The sequence below is a fragment of the Apaloderma vittatum genome, unplaced genomic scaffold (assembly GCF_000703405.1).
Source record: "Apaloderma vittatum isolate BGI_N311 unplaced genomic scaffold, ASM70340v1 scaffold10720, whole genome shotgun sequence".
Taxonomy (NCBI): domain Eukaryota; kingdom Metazoa; phylum Chordata; class Aves; order Trogoniformes; family Trogonidae; genus Apaloderma; species Apaloderma vittatum.
The window spans coordinates 66753-82097 of NW_009696210.1; the positions used below are offsets into that span (position 1 = coordinate 66753).

At 37.6% G+C, this 15345-nt stretch overlaps 1 protein-coding gene across 1 annotated transcript in view; it reads right to left on the reverse strand.

Moving 5' to 3' along the window:
- The window catches only part of SLX4IP (SLX4 interacting protein), a 37723-nt gene extending 23351 nt beyond the window's left edge, over window positions 1-14372 (reverse strand). The window contains exons 1-2 of the mRNA XM_009873973.1: window positions 14223-14372; window positions 10906-11029 (exon numbers count right to left, since the gene is read on the reverse strand). Coding sequence (XP_009872275.1) covers window positions 10906-11029; window positions 14223-14372 — 274 coding nt within the window. The remainder of the gene's footprint in view (window positions 1-10905; window positions 11030-14222) is intronic.
- Window positions 14373-15345: the final 973 nt, after the last annotated feature.

The window sequence follows — 15345 nt, forward strand, 5'->3', positions numbered from 1 at the left end:
TCACTCACTTAACGGCACCTAACAACTCAGTGGTAAAAGTAAAGTGATTCTAGCTAAAATGAAGCACAGACACACTGTGATGGTGACAAGTTTGACTTCCAGGGCACCAGGGAATCCATACAGCCACCTTTAAAGCACACACCTCTTTCAAAAAGTATGTCCTTTCAGTTTGTCTCTGCGGTTTTCTCCTTAAGAATATCCAGGAGCTTTGGGAAATTTTTTGATGCTGTGAAATAGTTGAAAAGGAGGATTTTGTATTTTGAGAGTCAAAATTCCCACAAAACAAAGTCTCTTCTAGCACAAAAACTCAACTGCACTGTGGAAAAAGGTCTTTCAGACTTTAATAGACCAGACTGGTTGCCGGTACTGTTCATTACCACAAAATAATGATGGGTGTCAATATTATAATGCTTAAAGATTTTCAAATAAAGTCAATCAAACCCTTCACAGGTCTCCAGTCTTTTTTTTTATTCCCCCCACCCTCCACTCCCCAGCAAGAGGAAATAACTTCTGTAAAACTTCTTCCTGGAGAAGAAAGAGTTTTAATCCTATAGCTCCCACAAGACTTTCATCTTCTACCAATAACAATGTCTAGGCAAGGGTCATTAAAAAAGTCAGGGATATGTTGCGCCACCTGGCTACAAAACCTATGGGTCTGGTGAAAACAGCCTGACAGTTTGCCACTGGAGACAACGAAAGGGAACAAAAGGCTAGTATAGCAGGTATCTTCAGCAGAACTTTAAAAAGATGGCAAAAATGTGAAAAAGCATTTTCTTCAAAGTCGATCCCAATATATGGCAGCAACGAACGTTCCTGTCTTTCTTATTTGAGGACTCCTGTTAGGATAGTCCCGTGGGGCTACGAGGTAGATGTTGATGGTCATGACTCCTCTTTTCTTCTACCCTATCATCTAGAGGACACTTCAAAGAAAGTGAGTTCTAAGATACATGTTTGGGCTTGAACCAGCAAGTGCTTCACATTTTTGTCTGAAAAAAGCAAGCTGTGCCAGAGGTTCAAGGGTTTTCACACAATAGCCTCTTTTTAGCTTTATAACAACTCAGCACATAAGGAAATTCTGGAGCATAGCAAATAGGTGGAAAGTCACCACAATGGAGCCTTCTGCATTTTCTCTTTTAAAACAGTGGCAAATAGACCATAATTAAGTCAGCTGCTAAAAGCATCTATTTCCAAATAAGTCTTAATCTCCTTCTGGTCTTGCAAGCTCTGATGCGAAGAGCATATCACCAAGAACACCAAGAGCAGCCCACGATTACTATCATCTGATCAGTGCCATTCTGCTTCAGCAGCAAAGCGGGTGCTGGTTGTGACGGGAAGAGCTGGGGACTGGCTGCAAAATCGTTTTGTAACAAACTGCTCACTTTAGCTCACTCAAGCACACAATGTTCTAAGGGACCACCTGAATCACCCAGCACAGTATCTTTCAGTTTCTGGCATCAGCGTAACTGACATTGAGTTCAAAAAAACCCAATGAACCACGCACAAAGAAAAAGTACACAGGACGTCCTCTTTCTCAATATTAAACAGCAAATTTAAGGTCTTTTTCATAAAAGATCAAAAGCCATAGGCCTGTCTTGTGCCACGGGAAGACAACAGAATAGACAGGCATTGCTCATATCCTATGACATGGGCACACACACAAGAGGGAAAACTAAATATCTTAATTAAAATAGTAAGAGAAAGACACAAGACTGTCATCTTCTATCCTCTCCAAAGCAAGCTTTGTCATTTAAACAACTTTTTTCCGTGGATTTTTATAGTGAATATTTCTCAGATAGAATGTTTCTCTTTGAAGAAATGTAATTTGCTCTGCATTAGAGTATCTCTTACCTATTTGAAGTTGATAGAATACATCAAGTTCTGTTACTATGCTCACAAGATTGTGCTGGACTTTTTTTCCTCCCTTTTTCAAGTAAAATACTTTATTGTGTGTTACACTACTAAATTTTTATTTACTTTTATACATTTTTAACCAATAGGGCCCTGCAAAGCTTTGCTGGTGTGGTTTTGTTTATGGTGTGTCACTTGCGCCCAATTTGTAGCCAACAGAAATAATCTCTAATAATCACAACATATCTAGTACCTTCAACGGCAAATCACATGCACAAAATTGCTCTCACTGAACTACTTACGCAAAGAAAGTATGGTTTTTTTCCAGGAACCGGCCCTCCATCTGTATCTGGACAAATAAACCCACAAAACTGTTTGCAATTTAAAAAACTATTTTCTCTCTATCTTTGTCAAACGATAATGAAACTTAAGAACAAAAGAATAAAGGATAATATTGTTGTGTAATATAGTAATATGGGAAATGTAAAATAAATTCTTTTTCATGTTTAATCATAAATTACATCAACAATTATTTCCAGTTATCATGAAAATGAAAGAATTTCCGTGTTCATCACATATCGACAATGATTTTTTTTTTTCTTAAAACGTAATGACAATTTTTGTTTTTCTTGGGCCACTGGTGATAGTTTGGGGACTTTTCTACTAAGACTTTTAGGGAATACAAGGGTTAAAAATGTGTAAAGCAGATTTTCTCACAGTTTAAAGAGAGCAAAACAACACATTTAGGAAACCAGACAGCTAAAAGGTCAAAGCATTACACTTCCAGGTCAAACTTCTGGTTGCAATTAAGTAAATTCCTCTAAACATTTCTAGGGAAATCATATTTCTTTTAGGTTTTATTTCAAATCCCTATTCTTTCTTGTCTACACTGGAACCAAAACAATATTGTTCTCTCAGTAACTTTTAATAAAGAGGACTTTTCCTTTTTTTTTTTTTGAAGTACCTGATATTTAATCTCAAAATAAAAATAAATTATTATTTTTTCCAGCTCAATTTATATATAGCTGAATTAAAAAAAAAAAAAGGGAAAAGAAGCTGCCAAACCTCATAAAAAAAACCAAACAACAAAACAGATATGGTCTTTCTTTTCTCTTTAGAAATATTTCCCTTCTCATCCACTTTTATTATCTGTATTTTCATAGGAGGGTTTGGGGTTTGCGGGGTTTTTCACTAACTCAAGCTCTTTTCCCCCTGCCATGCAGTTATATGGGAAAACCTTCAAACCTAAGATGCTGGTCCTGATGTAAACGCTTCCATGCCTGCTAAAACACACCAACGATGTCGTGACTCCTATCGCTGCCCAACGAGACTACTTAGGTCTCAAAAACAAGAATCCCTGTCCTTGTGACACACAGAGATTTACGGAGTTTTTCTCCCCAAGTCCCAACCACCAGACACAGACACAGCTTTACCTGCACGCGGACAACAAGCCCAACAGGAACACGGTGGATGTGGGGTTTGTAACACGGAAGAGGTAGAGCTGCGACACATTTCAACAGCGCAATTTGCTACGGGAGCTAACAAGTGATAGATGCGACCATATGTACTCAAGCTGAAAAAATGAAATCCTAAAGGCGTATTCATACTACATGAAACATGTAGCCTATCAGAAAAGATACGATCGGATTCAGACATTCTCTGCAAATGCTTTACTTCAGCAGAATGCATGTGTTATATTAAACTGCCTTTGACTACTTTATCTGTAGCATGTTCCAAGTCTTCATGCTATCCCACACACATATTTGTAAAGGTCAGACAACTAAGGAATATCAGGTCTATCATACTGACCAAATAATTTCTTCTCTGCTATTTCAGAGATGTTCCAACACAAAGAATTTGAACACTAAATGCAGACCACAGAATATATAAAATGCTTCTAGCAGAAATCCTACTTGTCATTTTCACAAAGGATGGGAGAAGATAACTTGAAGTCAGACTTCAGAAAATTTCAACTGAAACAGTAGGCACTCAAAAAAATCCCCAAATCTACCTGCTAGTTGTTCCAGCTGTGCCTACTGCTGAAAAAGGTCCACAGCAGCTGTACACTGATGTCTCAGCCGCTGTATTCCTGCTTCCAAGTGCCTACAGAAGCTTTTAAAACCTATACAGAGCACACAAGAAGAGCACCTTCCAGCGCAACAGATGTTACAAAGAATCAGGCGGTCAAACCAGAAATGTTAAGTGCTTAGGGACAGATTTTCAGAACCACTCTGGGTAGATTCCAAAAGTGCTGAATTCCCACTTAGGAAGAAGAGACGCTACGGGCTCTTTCAAAAGGTAGCTGTATGTTCCCTGGCCTAGATAAGAGTCACTTTGATATTCTCAAGCGACTATCGAATCAAAAATTAAAGTGGTTCATCTTGCCTACCTTCCAGCATTTGCATCAAACTAGTGTCCTAAACTTCATTTTTAACTGATAGAAATTAATTGCCTACTAACTTGTAGCCAGCTTTCATAAACTGAGAAGACATAATTCTGCATTGTAAGTACACATGATTAATGGATACTGATTTTTGCCTAACTATATAATGAAAATTCCAAAGACAAACTTTAAATTTGAATAAATGCATGTGTCTTTGCTTGAACGGAAGTATTAACAGCAAAATTCCTACGCAGAAGTATTTGGATACTATAGAGACCTTTATAGTTTAAACAGGCGTGTAAAATAGTAGCTGTCAATGTCTGTGCGTGCAAACTTACATTTTTTTTGCACACACTCATAAGTTAAGAGTGATTTTCATGTTTTTTTTCTTTTCCTAAAATGAGAAAGTCACATGAGAACAAGGGACAAACAAAAGATGAAAACAAGGTGGAAGCAAGAGAAAAACAGAATTAAGGCAGATAGTAATTAAAGGTTAGAGGTCAAGGCTGTTTTCAAAACCAACACTAAATTCTTTCTTTTCACAAAAATACACCAAATCAAATCACTCTTCCTTGTTTGCAGTTAATGGTATTTCTTCTTAATACAATACTAACTATATAAAACACTTTGCTAGGGGCATCTTGAAAATAAATAGACTATTTCATTTCCTACCCAAGACCATAAATAACTTCACATGGGAGTAGCAAACAGGGAAGAAGTAAAACAAGGAGAATGCATTCAACACATCTGGCGCTGCAGCTGCAGAAGTGCCATGTAAGAATGGGCCAGCAATTGCTGAAGTCTTTGCCAATATATCTGTGTAATATCAGGAAGACAGACGCAGATCCTTCGATCTAGCAAGTGCAGAACTTTCTCTGACAACCTTTGACAGACGCTGGCTCTTGCCGACACGCTAACGAGTTCTCAGTTTATAGCACAGGCTTGTCCCAGAAATGTATGATGATAAGGAAGGCCCTGCTGGGTAAGATCAAAGGTCCACATAGCTAAATGCCTTCCAGGTAAAAGTCTCTATAAATGGCTACAGGGGAAGTCTAACTACAAGAGCAAAGTCCATGTTGTTATTTCTCCAATGCTCAGCCAGCCTTCAAGAGCTCTCAGACTCAGGCCTTTATTGAACCAGAGGAGATTTGTGAACTCCGTACCCTCCCGGGATTGATTACTCGCTCGTGTTCCTGTGGACTCAGTGTAAGCTTTTATCATACCCACTAGCCTTTCGCAGAGGTCTACGGTTCTGCTATCTACCATGGCACTTCCAACGCCTCCATTTGATGCCCTCTTGTTCTCAAGAATGAAAGAAGAAATAATTTTTTAGATCCCTGTTGCATTCCCCCTAAGTCACACATTTTACAGGCTGAAAAGTCCTAGTGAACTTAACTGCTCTCTGGATTTCCTATGCTCCCTCATCTTGGATCATCTTTGGTGCCCTTCTTGGAGTTTTTCCCGATACTCTTCTATTATAAACACTAAAAAGAAAATACTCAAACAGTGCGTAAGTATGGGTTTGGGTTTTTTGTCCTTAGAAAATTTTCTCTCTAGACTGAAAAAAAATAAAAAAAATCCCAAACAAATAAAAACCCTTGATCTTCTAGAAGAAAAATGTTTTGGTGAAAAAAAGATGCCTTTAATTCCTATTATCTGGCTGCAAAAATGGAAAAAAGTAATCTAAAGCAAATACAGGAAATATTAAGTGCAAGATACTAATCAAAACATTTTTTGTAAGTTATTGCATAAGTTACTGCATATTTCATGGAGCTATGAGGGTTTGTTGTCACAGACAGATGAATGTACATTTAAAGTTCACAAAGATCTGCAGGATTTGGCCACAAATAATAAATGAGTCCATTGTAAAGAAGCTGCAACATAATTCATTTGAGAGGCAGAAGTTACAACATGCAACTGCAAACATCAAAGTTCATTTAAAAGACTTCTGTCCTCCTCAGTCCCTTAACGGTACCCTACCTGCCACTGCTTAATTTTCCTCCAGTTGCACTCATTTGTGGAGCTGCTTTTTAAGCAAGACTGATGAAATGATTCTAGTTAAAACCAACCAAAACACTGTTTCACGGCACAGAAGCAAAAGTTAACAACTGGCAGGGTGGGAATAAATCAGTTTTGCTGCTCAGGATTGTAATGTGGAACATACCCTACAAACATCTTAAACAATTCACATTCTACAGTAACAGAGAACACTCCTAAAGCACACTAGGGCAGTCTGAAAAGTTTTTTTTCCTTAAAAACATCATAATATTCAAGTTAAAATGCAAGGCCAAACCAGTTTGGAATATTTACCGGAATATTTTATCGTGTATTCTTTCTGTTCTTATAGGAGCCAAACAAATAGTTTCATAAGCACAGAAATGTATTTTCTTACAAAATTGCATCTTATGCGTTTTTTTATACTAAATAAGACAGGAACTTTGACTCCAGATCTTTGTACTGAACTATTCTTAATAGCACTTGCACTTCCAGTTTCTCATTTGAGTAAGCATATCAGAACTTAATGTATGAAAACTTACTGTCCAAGACATCTACCTGTTAATAAAGTTCAATCACATTTGCAAAAAGCAACCGGGGAAAAGATGGACAGACACACAAGCCCACAGAAAAAACATGACCACAGTAAGCCCCATTTCCTGACAAAATTAGGATAAAATAGATATTAAAAAAATAATAAATACACAATCCCAGAGAAAGTAGATAAAATCAAGCTGGGATCTCACTGTGCCATGTGACAGCATGATCTCTAACTAGTTTCACGGTAGAAGAGACTGTGCAATAAAAAGATCTGAAGTCAGAGGAAAATGTTCCACCCTCAAGCCAAGCAAAACAGTAAGGATGCTAGAGAAAAAATGAAAAAAGATTTGAAAATTACTTGTAGGAGAAATAGTTAACTTTTTCCTCCCTCAAGAGGGGGAAGAAGGTCAATTTAGAAGATACTTTCTTCCTTCCTTCAGCCCTTCCATTTCTAACATGGACATTTCTGCCAGCCTTTCCACATCCTCCTTTTTGTTTCCTCTGTGCCCATGTAAACTTTGCCTTTTTCCTGAACTTTCCACAGGCCTCCCCTTGTCATTCTCCCGTATTTAATATTTCTGCTTGGTCCTCTTTAGCCTCTTGTTACTTAATTCTCATTGCTCTTCATCCAAACCAGCCACCTTTTGTGGAACATGAAAAAACAGGCTCTGATTTAGCTTGCCGAAGTCTACAGTGGGTGAGCATTACGACACGTCAACAGGCTTGACTTCATCGCTAAAAACCAGTATGTGCTACGGAGAGCACAAATGGGGCAAAGGGAAAATGAGTGATGTATATATATAAAAATGCAACTTCTCACTTTAAAGGTTATACATTTATAAAGTAGTTTTTTTGTTTGTGTGTTTTAATGAGAGAATTTCACTAATACACACGTTTTGTTATCAGATGGCTTACGTTCACTGGACTTCAAATAACACAGACGAACCACACCCCATGGCTGCCCTTCTCGCGTGATTTTGGCCATGCAGATTTGATGCATGCAAAATTAAACCTTTGAAAGTCTACCCTATTTTCATTTTCTCTTAAAAAAATAAAGAAACCAAAATCAAACACTTCTGGACATTAATTAAACACAGGGAGAGAGAATTTATACCAAAGTCTATGACCAAAGACTAAATTAAAGCTTACTTTGGCAAATTGTTCATACTGGCCATTTGGGAGGGGTGGGGAAATTGTTCAGACAGAAGGAAGAATAGGAAGAACTTGCTTGTCTTGGCTACTTTCTCTCATTTTTCCATTCTTTCTTTCTTTCTTCTCCTGTGTGTAACACCCACAGATTTCCTAATGAGATGGTATGCGACCCACCACACACTGCTGTGTGGGTGTAACTTAAATGAAAAAGAAATGTAAATTAACAAGTAACATGCACGGATATTTATATTCCGTGCCACAAAACTGAAAGGTGGTATTAAATAATTTTAATATTAAACATAATATAACATGAATCCTAACAAGAAATTGTGATAGGTGAAAGTTTTCTCTTCAAAAGAGTTACGGTAGCCAGCTTAAGAAGAGTCTTCTCTGCTCCACAGATCTAGACATCAGGACAAGATTTGCCCATCCAAGTAAAGCGGCTTGGCTTCCATTTCTGAAGAAAATCCTAATCCAACATGCTTTGATATTAGAGGTAGTCTACAATCCTAATACTGGTCTAATAATTCTGATTCTAATACATTTTGAATACCTCCTGCAATGTGGAGGACAAACTAACTAAAATTGTCCTGAAAAGACGGAAATTCAAACAGGGGTGGAATGCTGACCTGGAATACTTGGAATAGTAAATAAACAGCTAATAAGCATCTTAACATTCTGTCTGTAGATACGTTCTTCCTTATAATAGTGGCAGCTTTACAGCAGTGAAACCCTAGGCACAGGCTTGCAGAACTTGGAGCAAAAGAAACCACATTCGGTTTGAAAAGCTCAGAAGCTTTTGATACCCTCCAAATGCAACAGCAGCTGCAAGCTTAAACACTTCACCAGCAGCACCTACAGCGTGCGTGTGCAGTTAGCCACGGAGCAAGCTTGCGTGTTCCTTTGTACGCTACAAAACATCGGCAAACACTGGCCAGGTATCCTGCACTTCATCTCTTTGTGAAAAAGGACAAAAAGACTCTGCAGACAGAACCTGATCCGAGAGAGGAAGGCAAAACACATGAGGTTTAACTGCTAAAGACTGTTAGAGCTGTGGCCCACCTAAAAGGGTCGGTCCCTCAGAGGTAGGTCCCAGCTGCTCCAGCAAACACCCACCTCTGGCGTTATTTCCTTCTCGGGTAAGAACAGACTTGAATACAACTTGAATAAACTTGATTCTTGGACTCGAACAAAGCACTCCATTCTTAGAAATTACAGCCTTGAGCAAAGCAGGCTGAGAGAAAAGAGGTGGATTTGGAAATTAAATTCAACATGAAGGTTCGTTATCACAGGCTGTTTTCTTCCTTTATTTCTTTAGTGTTAATTAATGACAATGAGATTAACTGTGGAAAACTGATGGAACAGTAATTCTGCCTCATCCAAAGTAAATATTCTTTAATCTGTCAAAGGTATTACTGATGAACTCCTCAAATTAGTACTCTTAAGTTTTTCATTTTCAGGAAATCGGGAGAAGAGTCAAGCAGAAGATCAGTTCACAACCTTGGGACAGCTTACGAATATTTTTACTGCAAAATTCAGGATACAGAAGAAAATATAAGACCTTAAAATTTCACTAACACCCTCAGATTAGTGTTGCATCTGCCTACATGTATAAAAATAATTATTATGTCTGGCAGATTTATCTCAGAAAAATCATTGTTTTTGAAAATCCACTTTAACTGAGGCAAGAATCTTGAAAAATAAACAATGAAAAATACCACTTGGTAAAAGAAAACACAAAAAACCTCAACAAAACTCAGAATTTCTGATCTCACCCTCTGTAATGTCCCCCGATTCCACTGTAAGAAAATTCTACTTGTTCACTCAAAACCAGAAAAGTATAGGGATCTGAAAGTGGGTGGAAAAAACCTCTCCTGTCCTGCCATAATAATCTGGCTCTCATACATGCCTAAAATTTTGCAGTAATAAGCCAATCATACAGTATTTAACCTGTTTAAAATTGTTAATATACATCAAATAAAAAAAATTGCATCAGTATACTGTATATTTAAAGTATGAAACTACATTTGTTGCAGAATTCATATTTCAATAGAGATCTATTTCAATATCTTTAAGGAAATATGAGAAACCATAGCCAACACAGGGCTTTACCACTGCAGCCCTTCTCTTCTGCAACAAGTTTATAACATGCTCCAAGCTGGTAACAATAAGAAAGAAGTGATTATTTCCTAAGAACTATTAAAAAATATATTTCTTGTGTGATATAACACCAACAGATAAACCTATCAACTGTAAAACCCACCATGATGACCACAACAGCTAGTGAAATAACATTAAACAAAAACTGGCAAGCCATTTAGCCCCAAAGCTGATCTAACATTAGAACACAAGCTCTAGAGTGAGAATTAGCTTTAGTTTTAAACACACACGTACTAAAATTGCACCTTTTAGTCTCCCCATCTTGACACACACACATAAAAAATTCCAGCTGGGTAAATGCTCTTACTACTGTTCTCTTCTGAACAGTAATTACTCCCGATGTCATCGACGCTACTGCCAAGCCTGCAGTAACACCGGTGAAACGACAAAAGTTGTTTCTCACATCACAGCAAAATTTCAAGACTGAACGGATTGTCAGAAGAGGGAGAAGTGAAGGTATCATTTCTTAATTTAAAAACTTCTAAACTAAATGTTCAAGTGGGTAGGAGACTTCACAAACCAACAAGATTTCCATCAACTTTGGAGGACCCAGGATTATAGTATCTATTCTTTTTAATTCTAACGATAGGCTCTCATACTAATAGCACGTACATCATGTTATTTTTTCACTATCACTGAAAATTAAAACACAATTTCTTCATCAACATAGCTTTAAAGTTATTACAGACCCAAACACTGGCTATTTCTGGCCTACTGGCATTCCAAAAAAAACGGTATATTTTTCATGAAAAAAAAAATTAAGAACAGCAGTTTCCACCATACTTAATCTTACTTTATTTCACCATAAGTTAAACAACTTATTTTACCTGTAAGAAACAGAGGACCAGATGATGCATGTTCCATTGCTTTCCATTGACCACGCTGTTTAGGTGCTTCCAAGTAGTGTTTGACCCTTGTAGCAACAACTTCTTCCAGCAGCATGCAGACCTCCTGAAAGAACAAACATTGGCCTCTGTAGAGATCTAAATCTACACACGTGCCCACAGACACACGGCAGAAATCAATACCAAAATCAGCCCCTCTCCCATAAACAGGAAAAACACCATCTGCAATTATGTACTGAGGTATTGCAATGAGGTGAAGCACTAATTTAGGGAATGAATAGGAAGCAGGATGGGGGGAATCAAACAATTTTGCTACAAAACCAGAGAGAAAGTACATTACGAAATTGGTAAATGAAATACATTATATTATAATATTAATAATTTTTAATAGTGAACTATTTCATGCTGTATACAAATTAGGAAAAAATACATGTTAAAAACATATCATGACATTAGGTACTTGAGGAAAGAATTAGTAAAAATCCTCCCAGGAATTGTCAAAACACCATTTCTCTGCAGGATATTCTGTTTCAATTCACAGTAACTTTGAGGGGAAGACTCAGAGCTAAGTAGGTCACAGCAACATAACTTCTACAGTTCATTTTGATTTTTCTGCTTCTAATTCATATTGTTCATACTACCTTTACCAAAGCACTATAAAAACCACATAGAAAATGTGGAATTAAAAGCAAAAAATAATCTCTTGAATATCAGAATAAATTTTCAGATTAATACATACACACATATTTGATACACTTCCCTCAGCATTCTCATCTTCCATTGTGCATAACTATGTGCTCACAGAAACGATACTTTGTGGCACACAAAAATATCATTTTACCTTTTTACAGTGTTTGGACAATAAAGAAAATTACACTAGTACTACCTCAACTAAAATATCTTGGCTTGAAATTTCCTTTTGATTAATCTAGAAACTATGCAGAGCAACAAATTTTTAACCTATGGCTCTAAATGAAAGCAATGCACATATATTGGTCAACCACAAGCAGTATTTTCTCCTTACAGTACGAAATACATTTTCCTTTCTGCTTGAAGAGTACAATTATAAAATACTGTATTTACTCATTCTTCTGTTTAACTCATTAAAGTGATCTCATTACACATTCCTTCACAGTCCCATGCATTCGTGTCAGAATGAAAAGGCCTAGAAAGCAGCGGAAACACAGTCTGTATTTGGTTCCTTCTGCAACAATAAAGATTAGCATGCACTTCCTTAATTTACATGGAAAATATTTGAGTTGTTATGCTTATGGAAATATTATTTGAAGGGTCCTCCACAAAGAACTATACAGACCTAGACCTAAGTAAGCATGAACAAGAGCAGGTTTCAGGAGAATTGTCTCTGTGTATTTTCCTGCCAAAGAGAACTTGTAACTGAGTCTTTCTGTATGTATATGGAGACATCATAGCAATGACACAAAGAGCGATCAGCATCAAACTTCAACCAGGAGAAAAGAGAGAACAGAAAGGGCAGAGAGATTTGAAGGGCAAAAAGAAAGAAAAGCTCCCAAATGCCTCTATTTGCACCTCTCAGCTGACTCTCCGCACAACTCGAGTGCCAGCAGTGCGCAAACTCTGCTCTTTACGACGCCCAGCCAGACGACTAGTACTGTATTTTCTAGGTCACCTTATGCTCTTGTTTTGTTCCCAGCCTGCTCCACACAACCCAGGCTCTAGAGCAGGACTTGGCAGCCGAAGGCACTGCACTGCTCCCGCCTCCCGCTCGGGATCGCGCTGCCGGGCTCCATTCGCTACACAAGGCAGCCGCTGACTTCTTCTTCCAGGGTAAGGAGGGAGCAGCAGAAAGCGTGTTTGTGTTACAAGGGCTCCAAGAGGCATTTGCTGTTCCCGCTGACAAGCAAAGAGGCCTGTACCACCCTCAGTAGTTTTCAGAATTTGGCAATAATAAAAATTGTGGAAAAATGCTTGCAATGAATACGTAAAAGCTCTCATTATAAAAAAAAAATAGGCAGAATTTGCCTGTAATACCTTACTGACCTTTTTCTTTCCACTCTAACAAAGATTCTGCATCGGATTTCAGGAAGCAAATTGTAAAGCCATTGGAATCACACTTCTCAGTTGTCGAAAATATGCAACCTTTGTTCTTCACTCAGAACGTGTGGTCACAGAAATGTAACGAATGCTGCCCTGTCATGCCTCTTCATTAAACCAATCGTGATCTAATTTCCTGAAATTCATATCTTTTGTTTTGGCAGTCTTACAAAATACATCTTGAAAACACTTAGAAGTCAGATAACCAGGATCATAAAACTGATTACAAATAGAAGAGGTAAGGAATATTCATCGAGTCAGAAAAAAGAAGTCTAAGATTTTCACTCTTTTCTTCTGTCTCAGCTTAACAAGCACAAATTGGATGAACCACATGCTGTTAAATATTTTACTTTCACTCCATCAGGATATTAATTTGTTTCTTTTAATTTTATTTAAATGTATTACTTTGAGGCGTACAGGGATGTTATGTTCTGCAGTGACAAGTTAATTATGCCATCATTAGGAAAGCTATCTGCTGCAAATTACTGTAACGGAGACTTGCGGGAAAGTCCACAGGCATTTGAAACACGTCCTGCATTCGTTTTCAATAGGGGACTTCTCAGATTTCCACAAGAGACTGAAATAGGGGAAAATTCTCGCCAGCAACTCATCACAAGATTGTGGTAGAAATCACGCAGAATCAGATGAAAGTTACCTTCATGATTTTGCTGGTCACTGACATACTGGTTTTCCAAAATTTAATCTATTGTCAGAATATACAAATGATACACTTAAAATTTAAGACTGGGAGTTTCTTGTCATAAGACACAACGGTTCTATTATAGGTTATCACACATATTTATTATGTTTTCTTGCACTCTCTAAATACAACATGTGTGAGAAAACACAATTAATAGAAAGGTACTTCACCAACATGCTCTGCAAAAACTATACCTGTACAATCTGTTTTATATCACTCAGGATAATTTACAAACATTCATGAGAAATATGTTTCTTAAAAGTGAAGTCAGAAAAATCAAAACAACCTGCACACATGCATGTATGCAGCACACAGACAGAGTTTAAAAATTAAAAGGCAAATTGAAAATGGTCATTAATGACCTAAAAATGACATATGGTTGACTCAGGGATCCCAGAGCAACTGCTGGCACTTAGGTATAAGTAACAATATTCTCATAACACCACAAAATTCTGAACAGTTCAAGGCAATCCAACATTTTCCCTGCAGCCATATGCTTTTGAAGTAGAAGTGATATTTGTTGTACCTCTTTCTCATGATCTGAAAACCAGCTGGTGTCTTTATTGGAGCCTTGAGGCAAAATATGAACATCCACCAAAACAGCAAAGTTCCCACACTGCAAAAAAAAACAAAGAAGAAAAAAAAAATGTTCAACTGTGGCTGCTAGGAAGCACATGTTGAGCAGATGAGGAGATAAACAATCAGGTAAGCATATGCATCTGATTCAGAGATACAGAAGGTAAAACTGCAGAAGGTTACAAAGTATGGAATTACAAATTGACCACTGTTCCTGGGCTTAGTGAGAAACAAGAGCACCAGACCTATCTTGAATAGCTGGCTGAAAAGTTTAAACAATAACAACAAGCACTAAATATGAGTTTGAGCAAATTTTAAAGTGTGAAAAATTAGCTATTCCGTCACCAAACTCACATCCACCTATTTTCTGAGAATTTAGTACCATATTAATTATCTAGTTTGCATTTTAAATTTATTAAGTCCTTAAAATCTCAGCCTCTTTAGAAGACTTTTCCTCTCTCCAAACTACCTGTGTAAAAAAAACAAGTTTGAAGAACCTGTGGTAACTACCAAACATTCACTATCTGTCATTTAGCAATTTCTATAGCATTCATTTAGCATTTCTATACTCTGAATGGTTAAATATTAATGTATACACTGTATGTAGTTGTTAGGATGATACAGGCTACATCCAAGGACACATCAACTATTTCTGTAATTCCTTGATTGGCTGTGAGGGGAGCGTGCCATATGAGGTTTAATTATTTTCTTTCATCAGCACATCAGTCACTACAATGACATTCTAACAAGGAGGCTGCATAACCCCATCTCCTTAGTTCCGCTGGGCACTAACTCACCCCAACTCACCCCTGCCCCTCTTCGTGCGCAGAGGCATGGTGCAGTACAAGCTAATACTCTCGCTTGCTTCTTCTGCAACACAGCACCAAGTCTCACTCGGGCATCCCTTTAACTGAATAACTTGCAAGGTAAAAGCCAATTTCATCATTCTGTTTTGGCTGCTTCTGCCACCCTTGTGAGCAGAAAACTTCTTTGAGAAGAGCAGACACGTGTGGTCACAGCATTCACACATCTGCAACGTCCGATGGAATAGAAACCACCACCCAGTCCCAAAC